The following is a 22,808-nucleotide window of genomic DNA, read 5'->3' as shown; positions in this document are numbered from 1 at the left end:
TTTGTATATATAGTTCGTATTCTAGTGATAAAGTATATTAAAAAAGCGCTACTTTCATCAGCATATTCTGGACGTAAACATATGATTTCCTTCACATTATTGTATTTCATTTGAAGAGATGAAATGTAAGCTCTGTGCAAATGATAGTACGAATACTGAAAACAGCTTTAAAAATAATTAATTTGAGTTTAAAGTGAAAAATGTTTTATTATTGCCTCAAACGGAACAAAGATCAGAGCCATCTGTTGACGGAAGCTCAAAACTGGTATGTGTCGCAGTGTATGAATCAGCGCCGTGCAGCTGTGAGAGATAGCGAGGCTGACAAGTTCACTAGCTGGTTGCATCACACACAGCGCAAAAAGCACGCCAAGGTTAACAGCTACCGTTTCCTCTTACCGATTACGCAGCAGTACATTGTATTGCCTCCAATTTAAACCAGCTTTTATGGATTGGCCCATAAAAACATCGTAAATTAAACTTAACAAACAATTATTTACAAACCCCAGTCTATTTTCCTTTTCGTGTACTTGACACCTGCGATAACAGCCGATGCTAGCTTTTCATCCCAATCACAATCTTTACTAAAAACATTAGCCAATGCTTTATCTTGTAGGACTTTATCTGCCTCGTGTCTCTTACTTAAATCTTTATTCTCGTGATAAGCTATATCGTGTTCTTTACAAGCTTCATCTAACCTATTAATTCCTTCATCTCCTCTGTTTAATCGTTCTTCCAGCTTTGTAAACGGACCACAGTAGTTATAACCAGGAATGTGATGCTCAGGCATTTTAAGATTATACAAAGCCCACTTAACTATTCCTTTGCCATATTTCTTATTTTCCCAGAATGATGGTGGTAACATATTTAAGAATTGTATAACGTATGAAGTACCTTTAGGGTTATTAATCAAAAAATCGTTAAACTTCGGCGTTAAAATTTCCATTATTGCAACTTTCTCATTTCGAAAATTATCGTTTCCTGCTTTCTCTTCACCCTCAATAAAAGCCAGACGATCGATTAAGTCTCTAACATCGTTCATCCAAATGTATTCGATTGGTAGCTCATTATATTCTTTAACAAATCCTTTACCTCTCTTTGGTCTTGGAGTACTAGTTTCAAAACTTGATTCTGAGCTACTATCGTTTCTACAGTTTTTTCCTAGGATGTGCTCAATTATTGATTCGTATTTTGCCCCTGTACTCGATCTATGCTTCCCATCACAAAAAATTGCGTTTGATTCAAGTAAAATTTCTGCATAATTTTGTAAATCATCTTGATCAAATTTACCATGAAGATAATCCAAAGTAATATACTTTTGAGTAAGAAGATTCATTAAACCGTTAGTGGCTTGATATTCCTTTCTTTGTACAGTTAAATAATCGTAGTGCCTCCTTTCAATAGTTAATGGGTTAAATTTTACAGCTTCATCAACAACATATTTTTCAGTGCTAATTGATTTTAAACCGAGAATTTCGTCATTACAATTGTTCAAGTATCTCAGTAAACATTTTCCTATAAAAGTTGGTTTTGGTTTCGGGTTTGGAGTTGCTAGTTCTTCTGATTCATCATCTTGTTGATAATCATAAGCCATTTGACTTGTTATGTATTTCATTTCACTTTTCATAGTTTCTTCATCATAATCATGAAGCACAATATCTACTTCCGATTCGTTTAATGTTCTATTGATTCCCAAATCTTCACTTGTATTAGACTGAAATGGAAGAAGGTCTTTACTTTTATTCTCAAGAGCTTTATCTAGTTTGCTTTCAAGTCGTCCACCAAGGTTACCAATTGTATCAATCACAGGTTATTCCTGTTTTTTGTATTTGTCTTACTCATCAACTCATTTGTTTGTAAATCCTCCAAACCTATCCCTCAAATATTCTCTCATTTTAATTGCTTCTCATGCTTTATTACGTCATATGGATTCTTCATTTTACCAACCATTTATTATACAAAATAAAATGTAAATACAATGTAAATGTAATGCAAACAAACGCAATATCAATGTAAACGTTACGTAAACTCAACATGAAAAAACGTAAATGTAACATAGGCATAACACGAAAAAAAGTAAATGTAACAGAATCTTGAAACATTTCTGCTTCTGGTTTCTTGTTCCATAAGAGCACAAACAAAATTTTTAATTCTTTACATAATAAATGGATAGTTCGATTGATTTATAGAATAATTTAATTACTTTTAAAACAAAAACTGTGAGTTTTATTATTGAAGAAAACGATGATTATGTAAAGATCTAATACTCGCAAATCAATTAGATGTCATGTCAAACTTAAATATCAAAAAACATTCGAACAACTAACGGAGGCACGGTATGCTCCCCCTTTAAATGAACAAACGAAAGTTAATGAAGACCATGATGTTAAGATATGGTTTAAAGGCAAAGTTGTGGCAGAGATTTTCGAGTATACAAACAAAAACAAAGCAATTGAAGGTTATATCAAATCTAAATACCAAAAAACATATACACAATTAAGGGGTAGTGATTCGTTACCTCCTTTAAATACACAGACACAATGGGGTAACGAATCGTTATCCCCTCTAAATATTCAGCCTTGCTCTATCTTTATCAATGAACCTGGTCTGTATTCTTTATTTATGAAGTCTGACATGAAAGAAGCAGAAAATTTTCAAGATTTGGTTTACAAGAAAGTTTTACCATCAATAGGAAAGACAGGTCAGTACCAACAAACAAATAGGATTAAACAACTAGAAGGAGATAACAAACTACTAAGATCAAAAGAAGCTACCTCAGCACATATTACAGCTGTTTTAAAGACAGCAACTAATCCTATTTCTTGTGTTTATTTGTTTTTATTAGGTACCATTAAAGACCTTTGCAAGGAGTTTTGCATTAATGATGTTATTGATGATAAATGCATTGTGTGTAAATATGGTAAAACGAAAGACTTAGAAGAAAGAACAAAAGACCACATTAAAATGTAGTATTAACTCTTAAATGTTTTTCTTATAGCGATCTGTTGTTTGTAAGAAATGCAGAAAGTTCCCTCTCTAGACACTTTAACAGATTAGGTGCAAAGATTCATTATAGAAACTTCAAAGAGCTAATTGTGCTGGATAAGAAACAACTCAAAAGGACAATAGACTATTATGAAGAATTAAACGACAAGAATGGCTTTGAACTTCAAAAATTAGTAAACGAGAGAGACCGGCTTAGATCGCAACTTAAACTGAAAAACATAACAATAGGCAAACTCAAAACGGAAATAGAAATGAAAAGGCTTAAGCACAAAAACATCTTATTACAAAAACAACTCGAGATGGCATTTGAAAGACATTTATAAAAGGCTAGGTTTTACATAAACACAGTTAAGCTTGGGCTTTAATGGTTAATACCATAAAAGCATAAACAAATTTAAAACTAAAAAAAGGAGTAACTCACTATCGCTAATTTCTGGTTCAGATTGTTTTTCCTTTGATTTTCGTGTAAATTAAATCTTGTGGAAACTTCTACTGTTACTCAAATCGATTTTACCTCCATAGGCAAGATATAATTGTTCTTTACCATAGTTATTTACTTTTCTAGTTCTTTTTATCAAACGATTTGAAGTAACAATAAGGTAAAAATACTTTATACTTGTCTATGTAAACAACGAACTTAGCACCAACTTTAGTTTTGAGTAGTTCAGTCTTTTTGATTAATAGTGTTTTGTTTAGTGGAAGTTCATTTAGGCTCTTGAATGGGATATTAGGTCTAGCTATTTCATTGAGTTTAGTGATACCAGATTCCATGATCCTATTTATTATAAGAGTAAAAATATTTTTTAATTTCATTTTCGTTTTTGTGATGTTTAGCGTGAAACCGCTTCTTCTTCATGAATCTCATATTAATCATCAGAAATAGTTGGATTATCAAAATCAAATTCATCATCAGTATCAAAAATCATCCTGTTAACAATAATTTCATTCTCTTCAGGTTCTTGTGTGTAAGACCCATATCTTAAAATGCGTCTACACAGTGGGCAGGTGTTGTTACTTTGTAACCAGGTTTCTAAACATGATTCACAGAAAAAATGATTGCAAACTGTTTCTACTTTATTAGAATGACGATTAAAGAACAAACATACACTACAAGGTTTTCTATTTTTTCCAACGTTTTTATACATACTATGACTGAGTCACTCGATTACAACACTCGATACCTTGTTCTTACTTATTAAAGCATGCCAATTAACTTTAACTGCAAACTCTATAATAAATTCATCTGAAAGCTCTTGTTTATAGCTAACAGCTGTCCAGTCAACTTGATCTTTAAAGTCTCTAATGAATTGATCACTTAACTTTTGAAGTTGACAAACTACGTGCCAACTAGCTCTGCAGATGACGAAGAAATTGACGAAATGTATGATGAGATAAAAGAAATTATTCAGGTAGTGAAGGGAGACGAAAATATAATAGTCATGGGTGACTGGAATTCATCAGTAGGAAAAGGGAGAGAAGGAAACATAGTAGGTGAATATAGATTGGGGCTAAGAAATGAAATAGGAAGCCGCCTGGTAGAGTTTTGCGCAGAGCATAACTTAATTATAGATAATACTTGGTTTAAGAATCATAAAAGAAGGTTGTATACATGGAAAAACCCTAGAGATACTAAAAGGTATCAGATAGATTATATAATGGTAAGACAGAGATTTAGGAACCAGGTTTTAAATTGTAAGACATTTCCAGGGGCAGATGTGGACTCTGACCACAATCTGTTGGTTATGAACTGTGGATTAAAGCTGAAGAAACGGCAAAAAGGTGGGAATTTAAGGAGATGGGACCTGGATAAACTGAAAGAACCAGAGATTGTACAGAGTTTCAGGGAGAGCATTAGGGAACAATTGACAGGAATGGAGGAAAGAAATACAGTAGAAGAAGAATGGGTAGCTTTGAGGGATGAAATAGTGAAGGCAGAAGAGGATCAAGTAGGTAAAAAGACGAGGGCTAGTAGAAACCCTGAGGTAACAGAAGAAATATTGAATTTAATTAATGAAAGGAGAAAATATAAAAATGCAGTAAATGAAGCAGGCAAAAAGGAATACAAACGTCTCAAAAATGATATCGACAGGAAGTGCAAAATGTCTAAGCTGGGATGGCTAGAGGACAAATGTAAGGCTGTAGAGGTTTATCTCACTAGGGGTAAGATAGATACTGCCTACAGGAAAATTAAAGAGACCTTTGGAGAAAAGATAACAACTTGCATGAATATCAAGAGCTCAGATGGAAACCCAGTTCTAAGCAAAGAAGGGAAAGCAGAAAGGTGGAAGGAGTATATAGAGGGCCTGTACAAGGGCATTGTACTCGAGGACAATATTATGGAAATGGAAGAGGATGTAGATGAAGATGAAATGGGAGATATGATATTGCGTGAAGAGTTTGACAGAGTACTGAAAGACCTGAATCGAAACAAGGCCCCCCAGAGTAGACATCATTCCATTACAACTACTGACAACCTTGGGAGACCCAGTCCTGACGAAACTCTACCATCTGGTGAGCAAGATGTATGAGACAGGCGAAATACCCTCAGACTTCAAGAAGAATATAATAATCCCAAACCCAAGGAAAGCAGGTGTTGACAGCTGTGAAAATTACCGAACTATCAGTTTAAAAAGTCACAGCCACAAAATACTAACACGAACACTTTACAGACGAATGGAAAAACTGATAGAAGCCGACCTCGGGGAAGATCAGTTTGGATTCCGTAGAAATGTTGGAACACGTGAAGCACTACTGACTCTACGACTTACCTTAGAAGAAAGATTAAGGAAAGGCAAACCTACGTTTCTAGCATTTGTAGACTTAGAGAAAGCTTTTGACAATGTTGATTGGAATACTCTCTTTCAAGTTCTGAAGGTGGCAGTGGCAAAATACAGAGAGCGAAATGCTATTTACAATTTGTTCAGAAACCAGATGGCAATTATAAGAGTCGAAGGGTATGAAAGGGAAGCAGTAGTTGGGAAGGGAGTGAGACAGGGTTGCAGCCTCTCCCTGATGTTATTCAATCTGTATATTGAGCAAGCAATAAAGGAAACAAAAGAAAAGTTCGGAGCAGGTATTAAAAACCATGGAGAAGAAATAGAAACTTTGACGTTCGCCGATGACATCGTAATTCTGTCAGAGACAGCAAAGGACTTGGAAGAGCAGTTGAATGGAATGGACAGTGTCTTGAAAGGAGGGTATAAGATGAACATCAACAAGAGGAAAACGGGGATAATGGAATGTAGTCGTATTACGTCAGGTGATGGCAAGGAATTAGATTAGGAAATGGGACACTTAAAGTAGTAAAATGTAGACTGGCAATGGCAAGGAAAGCGTTTCTTAAGAAGAGAAATTTGTTAACATCGAGTATTGATTTAAGTGTCAGGAAGTCGTTTCTCAAAGTATTTGTATGGAGTGTAGCCATGTATGGAAGTGAAACGTGGTCGATAAATAGTTTAGACAAGAAGCTAATAGACGCTTTCGAAATGTGGTGCTACAGAAGAATGCTGAAAATTAGATGGGTAGATCACATAACTAATGAGGAGGTATTGAGTAGAATTGGGGAGAAGAGAAGTTTGTGGCACAACTAAACTAGAAGAAGGGATCGGTTGGTAGAACATGTGCTGAAACATCAAGGGATCACAAATTTAGTATTGGAGGGCAGCCTGGAAAGTAAAAATCGTAGAGGGAGACAAAGAGATGAATAAACTAAACAGATTCAGAAGGATGTAGGTTGCAGTAGATACTGGGAGATGAAGAAGTTTGCACAGGGTAGAGTAGCATGGAGAGCTGCATCAAACCAGTCTCAGTCCTGAAGACCACAACAACAACAACATGCCCCAATTCGTTATCATGCTCGCTACTGAAATCTCTTAAAAATTGCTCTGCAGACTAGAATTATTCGCCAACAGCTCAGTGACTTATATTTAAATGCAAACTCTCTAATGAAGTCTTCTGACACTTTTTGATGAGTAATGAAATTTAACCAATTGAATTCTTTATCTTGAAATTCTCTAATGGAATCTTCACTTAGTTTTTGTGAACAGCTGATACTGTGCCAATTGACTTTATGACTGAATTCTCTTATAAAGGCTTCTGTGAACATTTGACTGTATGACATTTCAGACCAATCTAATTAATTTTCAAATTCTGTTATGAAGTTCTCTGAAAGGTTAGGGTATGTTGACACTTTTTTCCATCTAATGTTCTTAGTTCTAAGTGTTTTCGTTACATCATGTCTTATTTCTTCATCATCATAAAGCTTAACTAGTTTATCGTTGGACATAGTCATTAAGAGTTTACCAATGGTGTTTTGTTTACTCTGTACCAATGCAATCAGGTTTTCTTTCTTAAGTTTCCTCAGAGTTTTATCATTCATTTTAAGTTCCTTTATTATAAGCTAAAAAATGATTTTGAATTTCATTTTTGGGTATTTTTGAGGGTCAAAGGAGGTACCATGTGGACTCTTTTGTAAGCACTGCCTTCAAAAGTGCTAATACTAAAATACACACAAACACACACACACACACACACACACACACACACACACACACACACACACACACACACACAGAGAGAGAGAGAGAGAGAGAGAGAGAGAGAGAGAGAGAGAGAGAAAAATGGTAATTAACATAAAGAGAAGATGTAGATATGGATGTTCATTGTTGATTTAATTAGTTCTCAAGTTAATGGTGTCCCCAAGGCAATGTGTTTATTCCATTTGGTAGTATGTATCACTTATCATCTTTGTAACTCAGTGCTGGCGTGTTCAATTCAACTGTGTAGACTTCATGTCGTTTGCTTCAAATAAGTTTCACACTTCCATTCTTTTCGGTCTGTTGTAGGTGGCATGTTTTGTAGTCTGTAAAATCAAGATTTTTTCCTTACTGTGCTTGCCTTAACGCCTTTAGCCTTCTTAGTCTCTTTGTCATCATACTTTATATCATACTTCTTTGATCGCAGACCAACAAACTCAGCCAAAACCTTTCCTGCTAGCTCGTCTTTCATCTTCCCTAAGACCTTCTAGTTAACTTGTGAATGTTGTATGGATTAGTCGCTTGTATCAAAGTGGTTAATCATATTTTTCATGTCCTGGTAAAAATCGTGTGTCTTTATATGTTATATCAGGCTGTCTGTATCTTTGCAGCAAATAGTTATGTTTTCTCTATATTTAGGCTACAGTTCGGTATAATGGAAGTCATACATAAGCTCTTAAGACAATTCTAGAATACTCATCCCAGCATATATAGGCTTGCTAAAGAGCACTTTGGTTTTATTCATGTGCAAAGAAGAAGATCTTTGGTTAATATAGTTCGATCTTTAAAGTTTAGTTTTGATATAAGCTCAGCACACTTCCTTCCATCGGCTATTAGTCATACGTCAACTCGATTGTGTATGTTCTCTATTGTCTTACCAAAAACGTTACTGTTCATCAATTTATAGAAGTCCTTTCCAGACTCGTTTGTTGCTTTGGTCCCCATCTGTGTGTTTAGATCTATATACTTTCTTAACCAATCAGACTGTTTAAAGCTAATAACTCTGTGTATCTCTGTTAGTTTCAGTCCAAATTTTAAACACTGTTGTAAATTTCTATAGTGTATAACGTATTTCTCTTTGCTGTATAATGTTCCACGCAGTGTTGGCTGATTTTAATTGGGAGCACATGTTCTCTAAAACTAATCGAAAGTCTTTATGTTGATCGTGCAATTCTTGTGAATATTCTAAACCAACTTCTAAGATGTAACCTGTGTTGTTGTTCCTCGGCAAATGTTTGATGTCAAATTGTTTTATTTGTTCTCTCGTTAACCGTTTGAAATCTTTGTATGGCAAATATTGACTCATTGCCCAACCATATAAGTTGTTAGCATCTAAATATGCAATGTATGTACTTTCTTATGTTGGATCATAGTTGTTCATGTACTTGTTATTTGCTTGAGCATATCTTTGGCAGAATTGTGATATACCACCTCTTATTCCTTTTTCAATCATTAGAATCATATCATAATCTGTTTTCATGTCTAATTTTATTTTAGTCATTTTCAACATTGCATCCCACGCTAAACCTAGACTTGTGTAATATTGTGCTGGATCTAGATCATAAACTATCATACACGTAGCTCTAAAACACTCAAACACATCAGCAAGTAGTAACACATCAGTCCTTAAATATAAGTCGTGATATTCGCCCATATTCTGTAAATTAAAGTGATTTCAAACACTTACTGCATGTTTATAATCATCATTTGTTCAATGCTATTGTAAAAGGCTTCTACAGTTGGAAGTTGTGTTTCTTTAAACTTGTCCTAAGAGTTCATATAGTCATATGGATAAACACCTAGTTACAAGTTTTAATGCCTCGCCGTCGAGAAACCGTTTTGTAACAGCCATTTGTTCGGGCTTTAGATTCTTAATGAGTGATGAAGGGATTTAGGCATAAACTTAAATGAGTCAACAAACCTTAACGTCACACCTTCTTTAACATTCTTGCTAAATGATATGTATTTTTCTTCATCATTTGGAATAACTTCCATGTCTTCAGTTGTGCATCCTAGTTCTTTAACAAACAGACGAGAATCATAAGCACTAAGATTATGCATTAATACAGGAACAAAATTTGGTGCTTTTAGTTTTAAATTACATTCGTTACAAGTAGTTGCTATGAATTTACCAGTAATATGATCATGATGACAAACTTTTATATTCTTTTCTGTGTATTAACAATTGCATTATATACAGTTCTCAGTACATTCATATTGTAAGTCATGTTCTTCAATCATTTCTAGTGGTACAACGTTTTTATACACTTTATGAATCTTCTAGGCTTATTCTATGAAGCTTTCAATAAACTTCTTTGGTGCCTCCGGACCTCTGTAATGCTTAAGCTTTATGAATATGCCATTGCTAATAATACAGTATACATAACTACATGGTTCATGCTTTTGGTCACATTTAGTTTTCTTGGCGGTCTCTTGTGTCTTGGGATCAATCTTAGGGGTTAAACATTCGAAGTCATCATAAATAACATATGGTATGCTCATTGTGTTTTGAATGCTCTTAAAGAAGATTTGGCTTGTTTATATGGCATTACAATCTTAACAGTTTCACTATTACAACAGTCCTGCATATGAGTTTTGTATTTAGATTCATCATTAAAGCACAGCATACAACTTCTAAATATATGCTTCTTGTGTTAGTTTTTGTTTACTTGAGATGAAACTAAACGTGATAGGTTACAAATTAAGCAATAGTGTTTTTGTTCATCTTTAGTTGCTAGTAATAGATCTACAGGATTTTCAGCTGGTATTCTTCCTTTGTGTGGGTATAGTGGATAAATTATATGTTTTTCATTATAACCAACCACATTGATTTGTAATCCTAATATTTTCTCAATCTTTGGTATATCTTTAAGTGCTACAGGAAATTCAATGTCTTTTAATGCTTCGTCGATATCAGTTCATCTTCTTAAAAGTCGATATACTCTTGTTGGATTTGATAAACGATCTAATGGATTCAAGTGAGCCTTCAAACAATACAGAAGGCACTGATCATCTTTATTCATTATGTTTAGTACCGCCTTTTTGGACTTTATGTGATATGATAAATCAAAGTAAGTTGCTCCTGAATATGGTGTATACTGACTAAATCTTAGTTCAAATGTTTTAATTTTGTGTAATGACCAACCTGATCCTCGACCTTGAAATTCACTCATTTCTCTTAAGAGTTTGTCTTCAATACAGCACATGTACCCTCTTAGGTTGGTTGATTCTAAAATCTTATTGTTTGGGGTTTTGAAATTGAACTCTTGCGCCTCTCTGCCTTTAATGTAATCACATGTTACTTGTACATTAACTTTAAGAGCGTTGTGCATATGTCTGCACTTTCAATTTTCTTAATTAGAGCTTTAATTATTCTGTTTATAAATGAAACCACTGGATCCTTTTTTGTTTTGATGTGCGGCTGTTCAAACGTCTATGTTTCATGTCTGCTTTTAGGTTTTTCAGTGAATGCCTTATCTTTCATCACTACATTAATTCGATCTCGTGCTGTGGGCTTAATAAATGTGTTTTGATCTCTCTCATAGTAACAGGGCATTTGTGTTAAGGAACCTAGTTGAGGATTCGAATTAATAATGTGCCTGATGAGGTCTCCTCTATTACATTTGTAATAACCTCGAATGTTGTTACTGTTGCAATAGGATTTAAGTTCTAAAAGCATCATTTCATAGATGTGTTTTAGTTGATCAGGTGTGTTGTGATATTGTGTTAGTTGTTGAATTAGTTTGTTTCTCTTGCGAGTACTATAACCATGAATATTATGGCTTTAGATAATTGTTGTAGTTTATTTATGGACATACTTTCAAATGCTGTTCTATTCACACTCTCATTCATTCTCTCACTCATACCACTATTAATTTCTTCACTTATATTATTAGACATTGTATTTATTACATAAGAAAACTTATTTATGGTCTTTCAATTTTTATCTTCATCAAAAATAAATTAATCATTTTCGGCCATTTTTGAAGATCAAAGGGGGTACCCTATGGATTTTTCAAAATTTTCTTCTTTTTTTCATTTTCCACCATTAATTGTGTACATGGAACAGTGGAGCAGAAATGTTGTTTGATTAGTTGCTATGATATTTAGATTTAACTTGTATCTATGTGAGCGATTTACTTATGATTTATTTATTTCGATTTTGATAACTATAGAAAGAGGGACCTGTTTATGTCTTCATATCAATGTGTTGTTGTATTTACGTAAGATTTTCGTTTTTGTTCTTACTTGATTTCTATTTCAAACCCGCCATTTGTGCGGAGTTTAACTTTTCATTGAATTCGTTTGTATGGGGATTGATTTCTATCTGGTTTCAGGCCTTTGTGACTTATCACAAGATTGCGGGTTCATAGTAAATGGTGGCTGTTTTTTTGGTGGTGATCATTTGTCTGTATTTTTATTTTTAAACCTATGGGTACATTATTTACTTACGATTTGATTTAGATTCTCTGTTTTAGATTTTTTATGTGTTTATGTAGGACTGAAATTTCTATATTATTGCAGTGCGCTGATGAGGTCGAGTAATTATTCTTGCCCATATTAATTTAATTAATTTGTACTGAGTAAATGATTTTGGCTAAAAATTGTGATCAAAGACAGGTGATGCGGAACCGGCAAATCTAATCTACTACAGTGGAATTATAGAAACAATACTCAGTATAATTAAATAAGTTTAATGAAGTTGCTAAATCAACACAATATGTCGACTCAGTGTTTGGAGGTTGAGTCAGATAACGGAAGAGTACTTGACTAAAACACTGTAATGATTTACCAGTTTGACAGGACTCAAAACTAGAGTAAATGCAGGGTGATGTATGGGAAAATAACGTTTTTATACTGGCTACTACACAGCTGTCAGTGGTGGGAGGGAGATGGCACAGCCGGCTGGAGTGGCCGAGCAGTTCTAGGCGCTACAGTGTGGAACCAAGCGGCCGCTACGGTCGCAGGTTCGAATCCTGACTCAGACATGGATGTCTGTGATGTCCTTAGGTTAGTTAGGTTTAAATAGTTCTAAGTCCTAGGGGGCTAACTACCTCAGCATTTAAGTCCCATAGTGCTCAGAGCCATTTGAACCATTTTTTTGAGATGGCACATACTTCACTGTCATTCACTTCCAGACTGATTGCCATTTCAGTAGCAATGGAAAAATCGCCTATAGAGCATCGTGTGTCTGGTTGCCATACCATATTGCTAAATGCTGAGTCTGTGCAGTAACGTGGCGAATATTTCGTCGCTTTTTTAATCACACAACTTCCAGTCATACTACGATCACAAGGTGGGTTACAGCTTTTAGGAACAACAGTAAACAAAGCCGCCAAGACCTGTTGGAAAAAAGCGAGAACAATGGAAGCATAGCCATTACGAGATCAGCAATTGGCAGAAGACGATTCGTACACCTGTATGCACGCTGTTCTCGGATGAGAAACTGTGAGTATGAGAGGAAAATATTACCATCCGTCCAACAAATTCAGGGACTTCGAATAATGAGAAATCATAGCTGCACATGGGAGAAAGGTCTTTGAGGAAGACTCAAATGCCGCTGTGTTTACGTGTTATGCGCCCATTTTCACTTGCATTATCGTTTTTTAGTTCCCTGAAAAGCCTTGTGCAATTCATGATAGCCCTCTTCGACCTCCATGTTATACTGTGCGGTGTACTGCAGCAGTTGCTGACGTAATTGGATCTCACGTTTTGCAGGAGGACTGTCCAACAATGAAGGTGGGCTCCACACGTTACATAATCATGATCAACACATTATTTTCTCTAGAATTGTGAATACGACTGATGCACGTGAGAAATTTTTGTTTTCAAAAGGATTATGCAACATCACACATCTAAAATGCAACCATGTCAATTGTATCGAACATTTCCACTGGAGACTTCATTTCTCATTTTGATGACTTGCCCTACCAGTCAGAACATCAGAGTTGTTCACTTGTGGCTTTTCTTTGTGAGGGCATTTGAACTGGTGTGTCTATGTAAGAAAATCCAAAGTTTGACAGAACTGAAAGCTGTACTAAGAAAGTGGAGTGTACGATTGATCAGCGCCTCTTTTCTCGAGTTATGAGTAATGTTCCTGCAGAGAATTGATAATTGTATACAAGATAATGGTCGTTACTTGACTGAAATAATATTTCTTAAGCGACAATGTAAATTACACAGATCTTTGATTTTCTATACACAAAGATCTTTCCTTACAAACAAAATGCTACTGTTCATTTGAAAAACGTTAATTTTCTCAATGTAAATTGTTTCTCATTTACTTATGAAGCACCAAAACTTCATATTTGTTCTATATTAGGTTATAATATACTGTTTATCAAGTAGCACTTTATATAACTTTGGAAAATAGTGCGTTAAGTACTTACAGGGCCGTAGCTGTGGAACGTAAGGTAGAGCTTGATACGATCGATGTTCCTGTTGATGTGGTTCCTCAGATAACTGGTCTCCACCTCGGAGAAATCCATAGGCCCAGCATAAGTGTCAGAACAGGGGTCGTTGCTGGAGCCTGTCTCTGTAAAAGCAGAAATGTACAGCTTGCAGATTAATACATAATACAAGTAGCATTCTAGGAATGGTAGGACGATGGGTTCGATGACGGTTTGGATGTACCTGCACTATTCAGTGTCCCCTCGGCGATCACCAGAGGTGTACGGCCAGTGTAGGAGATCGCCCCCCACACCATGATGGCGGGTGTTGGCCCTGTGTGCCTTGGTCGTATGCAGTCCTGTTTGTGGCACTCACCTGCACGGCGCCAAACACGCATACTACCATCATTGGCACCAAGGCAGAAGCGACTCTCATCGCTGAAGACGACACGTCTCCATTCGTCCCTCCATTCACGCCTGTCGCGACACCACTGGAGGCGGGCTGCACAATGTTGGGGCGTGAGCGGAAGACGGCCTAACGGTGTGCGGGACCGTAGCCCAGCTTCATGGAGACGGTTGCGAATGGTCCTCGCCGATACCCCAGGAGCAACAGTGTCCCTAATTTGCTAGGAAGTGGCGGTGCGGTCCCCTACGGCACTGCGTAGGATTCTACGGTCTTGGCGTGCATCCGTGCGTCGCTGCGGTCCGGTCCCAGGTCGACGGGCACGTGCACCTTCCGCCGACCACTGGCGACAACATCGATGTACTGTGGAGACCTCACTCCCCACGTGTTGAGCAATTCGGCGGTATGTCCACCCGGCCTCCCGCATGCCCACTATACGCCCTCGCTCAAAGTCCCGTCAACTGCACATACGGTTCACGTCCACGCTGTCGCGGCATGCTACCAGTGTTAAAGACTGCGATGGAGCTCCGTATGCCACTGCAAACTGGCTGACACTGACGGCGGCGGTGCACAAATGCTGCGCAGCTAGCGCCATTCGACGGCCAACACCACGGTTCCTGGTGTGTCCGCTGTGCCGTGTGTGTGATCATTGCTTGTACAGCCCTCTCGCAGTGTCCGGAGCAAGTATGGTGGGTCTGACACACCGGTGTCAATGTGTTCTTTTTTCCATTTCCAGGAGTGTATTAATTTCATTTAAATTTTTGTATAGGTTATTGGGCTGTTTTACCACATGTACATCTTCCCTTCTTTTGACTGTAATGCTTTGTTCATGTTTTCTTTATGTTTTGTCTTAGTATTTTCCTGCTGTGTTCCCTTTACAGTTACAAACTATTTGGCTTTCATATTTTCAGTTATGTTACTATTGCATTATCAAAGATGAGAGATTTACTTGGTATTTACCTCTCGTTCCCCACGTGTAATGTCTTTTGGAGTGTTGTTAACCTGTGCTACATCTTGTTTGATGACTATCTTTTGCTATAGTCTGATGATTGTCTTGTAACAGGAAAACTGTTTAGCCAAATAACTTAACACTGTAAATCACCTACAATTTTATGATTTTCATTTGTGACACTAACGAAAGTTATATCCGTGTGCTCTGTGGAATAAGTGTTATAAGTGTATGAGTCTTAGGCAATAAAATAAAAATTCCATATGCTATATGCAATTCCTCTTACCATTCCAGTGAAAATTAAAGTTCCTGTTACCATCCACTCCAACGCATCCCGTAATTTCAATGGATCGGGTCTTCCTCCACATTCGGTCCTGTGACATATATAAACACAAGTAAGTAGAAGTGTATAAGTCTTCGAGGCGTGGGTACAAGCAGAAGCACTCACTGATGGGGAAATTTTAATTTTTAAATAAACATTAAGCATATGTATTTCAAATATTTAATATTTTCAAGAATCAGCCTCAGTTGCGCAAATTTTGTGGTCTTTTCCAGGTTTCAACTAAATTAATCTAGCCTTCTTCAGAAGCATAAAATTACTATAACATGCCAGAATAAGGCACAGTCAACATTAACATTAAAACCTATAGTACCGTGGTAGCATGTCGAATTAAAACTACTTAACTGAAGTCCAGCCCCGGCATCTCTTAATCTCGCGGTCGGTTGGCAGCGACAATGTGCTAAAAATTCGTAAATATGTATTTCTCCTACAAAAAATTGATACGCATTACAAACAGAAAGGTACAATTACAAATGTTGCTCTAAAACAAATGATTGGCTTATGCAGTAATAGGCTTTTTTAATAAATACAGCGTGCACAGGAAATTTTCCACTTACCATACACAAATGGAGAAGGAAATATCCGTAATGACTGAGAAAGTGAGACTTTAACTATGCCATTCATTCCAAAGGGCTTTTCACAGTATGGATGTTGCTGTAGATGTTGGTATACGTCACAATACCGAGGAGTATTTGGTATGACGTTACACTACGCCCACATGTGTTCATCGTAGCTGTCGCAAGACTTAGCTTCATTTCAAGGAGCGTCTCCGTCAAAATGGTATAGGGTTTTCTAACAAGGTGCGTGCGGAGAAGAAAAGGGTTTCAACCATTCCGTTTTCGGTTACGTGCATCATTTCTTTTTGAGCTGTGCTTTTCTCCCTGCTGTTTCTTACTGCTGTAGAAGAAAGAATTTACAAACTGATTCTTGCAGAAAACAACCAGTGATAATAATGCTATTTATTTATATAAATAGAACTGTTACAGGTTTCTAACCGACAAATTCATCTCAAGACGGCTGTCTATCTTCATATTACATTTCTTGTTGTTTACATTACTCGTTGGAAGAAAACTGGCCAACAGCTAATGTAAGCAACAATAAATGTACTATAAGGGTAAACAGTCGTGTGAAGACGGACCTGTCGTTTCTAAATCGGAAATGGCGCTATTTATATAGTTAGAAATCATTATTAACTTTCATTTTTTACTGTTTTGTTTTCGAGAATGAACTTGTGTTTTGTACATAGCAGTGGCGTGAAAGACGTGGTTTCAACAAAATAAAAAGAAAGTTTTTCTTCCAAATACGATTAATACTGCGGCACTAACTTTTATTTGTGATAATACAAGCACAGAAATAATACTTTACGTTTTTAAGAAGTAGAACTGTAGTGAATAAGAACCACTGTTCATATTCCTTTAATTTTGAAACGCCAAAGGCATGTTTTAAATAAATACTTTCTACGTGAATGAAATTTTTCACTGTGCAGATGAGATATGAAACCTCCTGGCAGATTAAAACTTCGAGTTCGAGTCTCGGTTCGGTACGCAGCTTTCATCTGCCTGGAAGTTTCACTTTATACGTGCTTTACCACCTCTATCAAAGGTAGAAACACGCAACAGAGTTCCGAGAAAGCGTTTTGTTTTCTTGTTCTTTTTTCTTTTTATTGATGACACATAAAATGTTTTCCATTACGATTCTTCATATGTATATATATAACCGCACAAACAGTCCTTGTGCAACACGATTGTAGTATTAGTGAGTTGCTAATAACAGTATCTCAGTATTTGGATTAAAACTTTACAGCCGCTAGAGCATGTTAAACTTAGAATTTTCAGACAGAGAGTCAGTAGTCTGAAATTAATATTGCAGTTGGACTGAGGGCTGGAATGAGGAATGCCTGTGACACACGAGTATGTAAAATGAGTGATTTTAAAACAAAAACCTCTTCGCGTCATCGGCGTTGGTAGTCCTATTTAGTTAAACAGTAAGTAGGAATCTGGGATGGAGATTTACATTTGCGATTGGCTGTCAAAAATGAAGCATCATTTGCCACAGAAAATTGTAAACATGCGTTTAACGTATGATGCAGAATGATGTAGCTCGAGGAAAACAGCAGAAAGGTGTTTCGTAACGCATTATCCTGACAATAACGAATTTCTCACCGTGGAGAGAAACCTATGGGAAACAGACAAGGTGTGGAGAGCTCGTTTCTGTTATTGATACATTATTTTCCGCACATTGCAATTTAAGAAAAATGCAGCCGAGCGATGTGGCCCAGTAGTCAGCCAATGGACTCGTCTTGGCCATTTCTCGAGATGCATGCGGGAGCAAATAATGCGTTGTCCGAGTCATGATACGACAGTAAACCTCTCTGTAATGTATAATGTCTGTTTTGCAGTGTGTATCACCGGACTTTATTGAGCATCTAAGCAGAATTTCTCTCACTTATTATACGATGCGATGACGAAACGTGACATTCCTTGGATTTTATTTACATTATCTAACAATCCAACATGATAAGGGTCCCAGATTAGTGAAAAACAACCAACATGGTCTTACATGCGTTTTGTAAGGCTCGTCTTTCATTGTTGAACGTCATTTCCTTACGATTCTGCCAATGAATTTCAGCCTGTAACCTGCGTTCCTTCCTGTCAGTTTTGATGGTTATTCCATTTTAGGTATCTCCGAAGTGTCTTGTTATCAGTGATCGAACCGAGGCTTCTTTGCCTCTTTATATACAATACTTTGAGGGTCAACTGGCAGTGCCTGCACCAATCGTCGATACCCAACAGGTTATTACATTTCGTTACACTTATCTGGGGTTCCAACCTCGCTGTAGGTGATAGCATAGTCTGGGAACAGCCTCATAGACCTTCCGACTGATTCAACTACATCACTCCTGTAAATTATAACCAGTAGTGGCCTCCAATAATCCCGACGTTACCTCTAAATCTATCAGATTCGTGCCATTAAGAACTACGTACTGAGTTATATTTGTTAAGTAGTTGTGAATCGAGTTGCAAATGTCGTCTGATACTTCGTAAGCTCGCATTTTCTTCATTAAACGACGCTATGGAACTGTGTCAGATGCCTTCTAGAAGTCAAAGAACACGGTATCAACCTGGGCGTTTCTGTGTACGGCGCTCTGGATTTCATGGACATGTAGAGCAAGATGAGTTTTACAACACCTCTGCGTAAGGAATCCAGGTTGATTCTTATAGAGGAGAGCTTCGTTCTCCAGAAACGTAATTTGCAGAGCGGTAGTACATAGCTCGATGAAGAGAATGTTGGGGACTTGTAGGGGTGTGAAGTAGTTTGGGTCGAACATCTAGAGGAGGTTACTTTAGGTCTGGCGGAAGGTGCTTTGCCTCACATTAGTAGTAGTAGATTGCCGGTATTACACTGTGGAGAACAACGTGGGATTCCAAGCGGAATTGCTCTTTTAGCACGTTTTATAGTAAAGTCGGCGAAAGAAGTTCCCTGACAGTTGCAGTGGGTTTCATGTGGTCGCTCCATGCAGCATCCACCTGAATCAATCACGCACTGCATTTTGGTACGTCTCTGCGGCAACACGACAGTATTGTCAAAGCTGTATAGGAGACTATAATGTTTTCTCCTGCAGCCATTTGAAACTTTGCAACTGAAAGCTGATAACAGCGCTGCCATCTGTCAAGGATAATCTTTCGCCGCCTCTATTATAATTCACTGGTGTCGTGAACGTGGAAGAGGACACTCGAGGAGACAAAATGCATCTAGTTAGCAGATGCGCGATTTGTGGAAACCAAAAGCAAACATTACAACAGCCAACAATATTTTTATGGCAAAAATGTGTCGCATAGACGAATGGGTGGTGCCAATTCGACCACTTCCATATTTTAACAGACAGACGGGTAGCTCCCATTTAATATGTAAGCCTAACCATCCGCCCTTGTTACGAGACCAAACAGTAATTTCGTTTCTATGGAATCGTTCATTACACAGTTCCAATAGCTTGAAAGTGTCTAAGATCTTTCTGCTGAAGTAATTCTCTGCAAGACGAGAAGTTAGGCAGAGCTCCAATCGCGCGACTTCACAGACTTGCTTAGCTGTTTAAAATGAGTGTATCACTTATGTTCGAGGCAGAAATTTTTAAGATCCTTTAGTTTGATTGTATGTGCCAAATCGCGACTGGAAACAGTATAACAGATGCCAACTTATTTCAGAGTGGTATCTCGAGCAGAATGACCGCACCAGCATGGATTTCGAAAATATAGATCGTGTGAAATTCAACTTGCCGTTTTCACGCAAGACATCCTGAGATTCGTGGATCAAGTCAATCATATGCATGCAGTATATTTTCAGTCCAGAGAAGCATTTGACTCGCCCCTAACCAACGTTTGTTAAAAAATTACGATTATATGCGGTAACTAACAAAATTAGTGATTGGATTGAGGATTTTTTGGACAGGGAGGGGGGGGGGGGGGCGGGGTACGCAGCATGTTGTTCTGGATAGAGAATAGTAAGGAGAAGTTAAAGTAACTTTGGGTGTGCGCCAGGGAAGTGTGAACGGACCCTTGTTGTTCATATTGTCATCTTAACGACCTGGTAGACAATATTAACAATAACCTCAGACGTTCTGCAGATGATGCAGTTATCTGCAATGAAATGACGACCATACGTAACAACGCGTGGCGGCTATATGAGGAAGTTTATGGATGCCCTGCGGGACACTGTCCATGGGTTACGCCATGTTGGGACCACACTTCCACGCCGCTGGCATCGACATCCGGTTCCTCTAACCATCCTAGAGGCTAACGATAGGCCTGGCACGCCCACCACGGACGCATCCTTTGGCGGGGCTAGCCCCCCATTCTAAATCTGAAAAAGCTGCACAAATGTCCAGTCAGATCGCCATAGGATTTCAACATGCAAAGACTGGCACATTGTTTTCAATGTTCATAGACGTGTAATTGTGCACTGCACAAAATGTAGAAAAAGTAGTGTCTTATAAGACACTGAGTTACAGTTTCAATCAGTTAACTCGTGCAAATATTTGAGTAACAATTTGTAGTGATATGAAATGGAATGATAACCTAAGCTCAGTCTTTGATTGGGGGGATGATAGACTTGGGTTCATTGGCGGTATACTAGGTAAATGCCGTCAGTCTACAAAAAATATTGCTCATAAAACTTCTGTGTGTCCCATCTTCGAATACTTCTCAAACGTGTGAGGCCCGTAGCTGAACAAACAAATCCGCTTCATTTGCCATTAGTTTCTTATATACTGCACTACCGGCTTCAAAGCCTAAAGCTTAATCTTGTGGTGCCACCAACTGCGAACAAGAGGGCTACTAACGTATAAGGACTATGAGGTTGAAAGTGAAAAGTGAAGCCACGAAAATTGGTGCACTTGTGGAAACATAAATGTATGGCGGTTGGAGCAGCCAGTAATGGAGGGGTCACACCCACATAGAATAAACGCATGGGACTAAAACAAAGACGTTGATATAGCGAGAGGAATTTGGACAAACATTAACTCGTCGTATTACTTTAATTTTTAATATATTTGTTTATACTATCAGTAGGCCCTATTTTACCGCTATTTTTATCTTTTTATTGTTGTGTGTTCTGTCACGTTGACTTTCAGGGATTCTTGCTGAACACTTAGGTTTATATGTTATTATATTTAGTGTCTCAACGGTTGTACTTCCATATATTTAATATGGTTTGTATTACTTCATTTTAACGTAATCCTACTGTACCCTGATTAGAGTATTCTCGTACACTACATGTAGGCTTAGCTTCTCTCTCGCTTTCGGTAGTTCTAGTCTATAGCTCCCTTTTTTTCTCGCTTACGTTTATTACGTATTGGTACTGTGGGGATGCACCGTGCTGTTTTATATGTGTAGATTGCTATTTCTGTTGCGTGTATCTCTTTAAACCAGACTAATCTTTTTATAAACTTTGTTTTGGCTCCTTAAGACGAGGCCATACATGACTACCGATGTTAACGGTTGATATTATTCTCCTACGATACTTCACCTGTCGTCTTATAGCTCAGTTTTTAGATATATTTTTGCCCACTATCTGTGCCCTCTATTTTAGTTGTATTTTTATCTTTCACGTTTTTACCCTGAGGCACTCTGTCACGCTGATTTGTAAGAATATTTATTCTTGCATTTGTAGTTCTATTTTGTATCGATCTTGTGAACCACACTTATGTAAGCGAGCACACGAATCAGCCCCTGTGTCCCGCAGTTTCTCGGCTATCTACTGTGGTTCCCACCTCATTGGCTAGTGTGTCGGTCGCTCCTGTTGCCGCTGTCAGCTGGCTTCTGGTCCGTCTCTGCTTTACTCACTTCAGTGTAGTGCTGTCGATGAGGGCAACCCGGTTGCTGGTCCTACGTGTGAGTGCAGTTATTTATTTATTTCCTATCGAGGTCTTTTTGTCCAGATCCCTCCCTCTATGTTAGCGTATTCATTTTAGTCCTATGCGTTTGTTTGACGTGGCTATGTCCGCCTCCCCTCCCCGTGACAGATTGGCCTGACTGACACATATTTATGTTTTCATAAGAACATCACTTTTCATGGGTTTACGTTTATTTTGCTATGTCAATCCCACAGTTCCTGTACGCTAGCAGCTTCTCTCGTTCGCTGTTCGTGACACCTGAAGACGATGCTTTAGGATTCGAAACCGGTAGTGCAATAAATACAAAATTAATGGCAACTGAAGCGGATGTTTTATTCTACTAATAAGTTTCCCAGTTTCGGATGTTTGCCTGATCATATATTTTATACAACGAACGATGCCACGAATGGCCACAGGATTGTATGACTTATGGGAGTGCATCACGAAAATGTTGAGAAACATAAATTGCAGACTCTTGAAGATAGACGCCTGTTATACTGCGAAAGGCCTCTTACAATTTTATATCTCAAGAACCAGTATTTTTTAATATGAAGAATTTGTAAATATTCTTCAGCACGTACATCTCAGTCCTACAGGGGACAGGGTTAGATTACGGAATAGTTTGTGGTAAATGACCAAATGTCAGCACGGTATTTTCCCAGATAGACTGAAGTATGTCATTATTAAACCACTGCATAGAAACGAGAATACGTCTGATGTCAACAACTACCGCCCAATCTCTCTTCTGACTGCCTTATCCAAAATTCTTGAAAAAGTAATGTATTGTAGAGTAGCTTCACC

General features: G+C 37.6%; 1 protein-coding gene across 1 annotated transcript in view; it reads right to left on the bottom strand.

Moving 5' to 3' along the window:
* Positions 1-22,808, bottom strand: part of LOC126268058 (carboxypeptidase B-like) — a 90,808-nt gene that overhangs the window by 27,652 nt on the left and 40,348 nt on the right. The window contains exons 5-6 of the mRNA XM_049973492.1: positions 15,566-15,653; positions 13,928-14,073 (exon numbers count right to left, since the gene is read on the bottom strand). Coding sequence (XP_049829449.1) covers positions 13,928-14,073; positions 15,566-15,653 — 234 coding nt within the window. The remainder of the gene's footprint in view (positions 1-13,927; positions 14,074-15,565; positions 15,654-22,808) is intronic.

Source organism: Schistocerca gregaria, chromosome 4 (genome assembly GCF_023897955.1).
Source record: "Schistocerca gregaria isolate iqSchGreg1 chromosome 4, iqSchGreg1.2, whole genome shotgun sequence".
Taxonomy (NCBI): domain Eukaryota; kingdom Metazoa; phylum Arthropoda; class Insecta; order Orthoptera; family Acrididae; genus Schistocerca; species Schistocerca gregaria.
The sequence above is the reverse complement of the archived record's forward strand: the minus strand, read 5'-3'. Positions and strand labels throughout refer to the sequence as shown.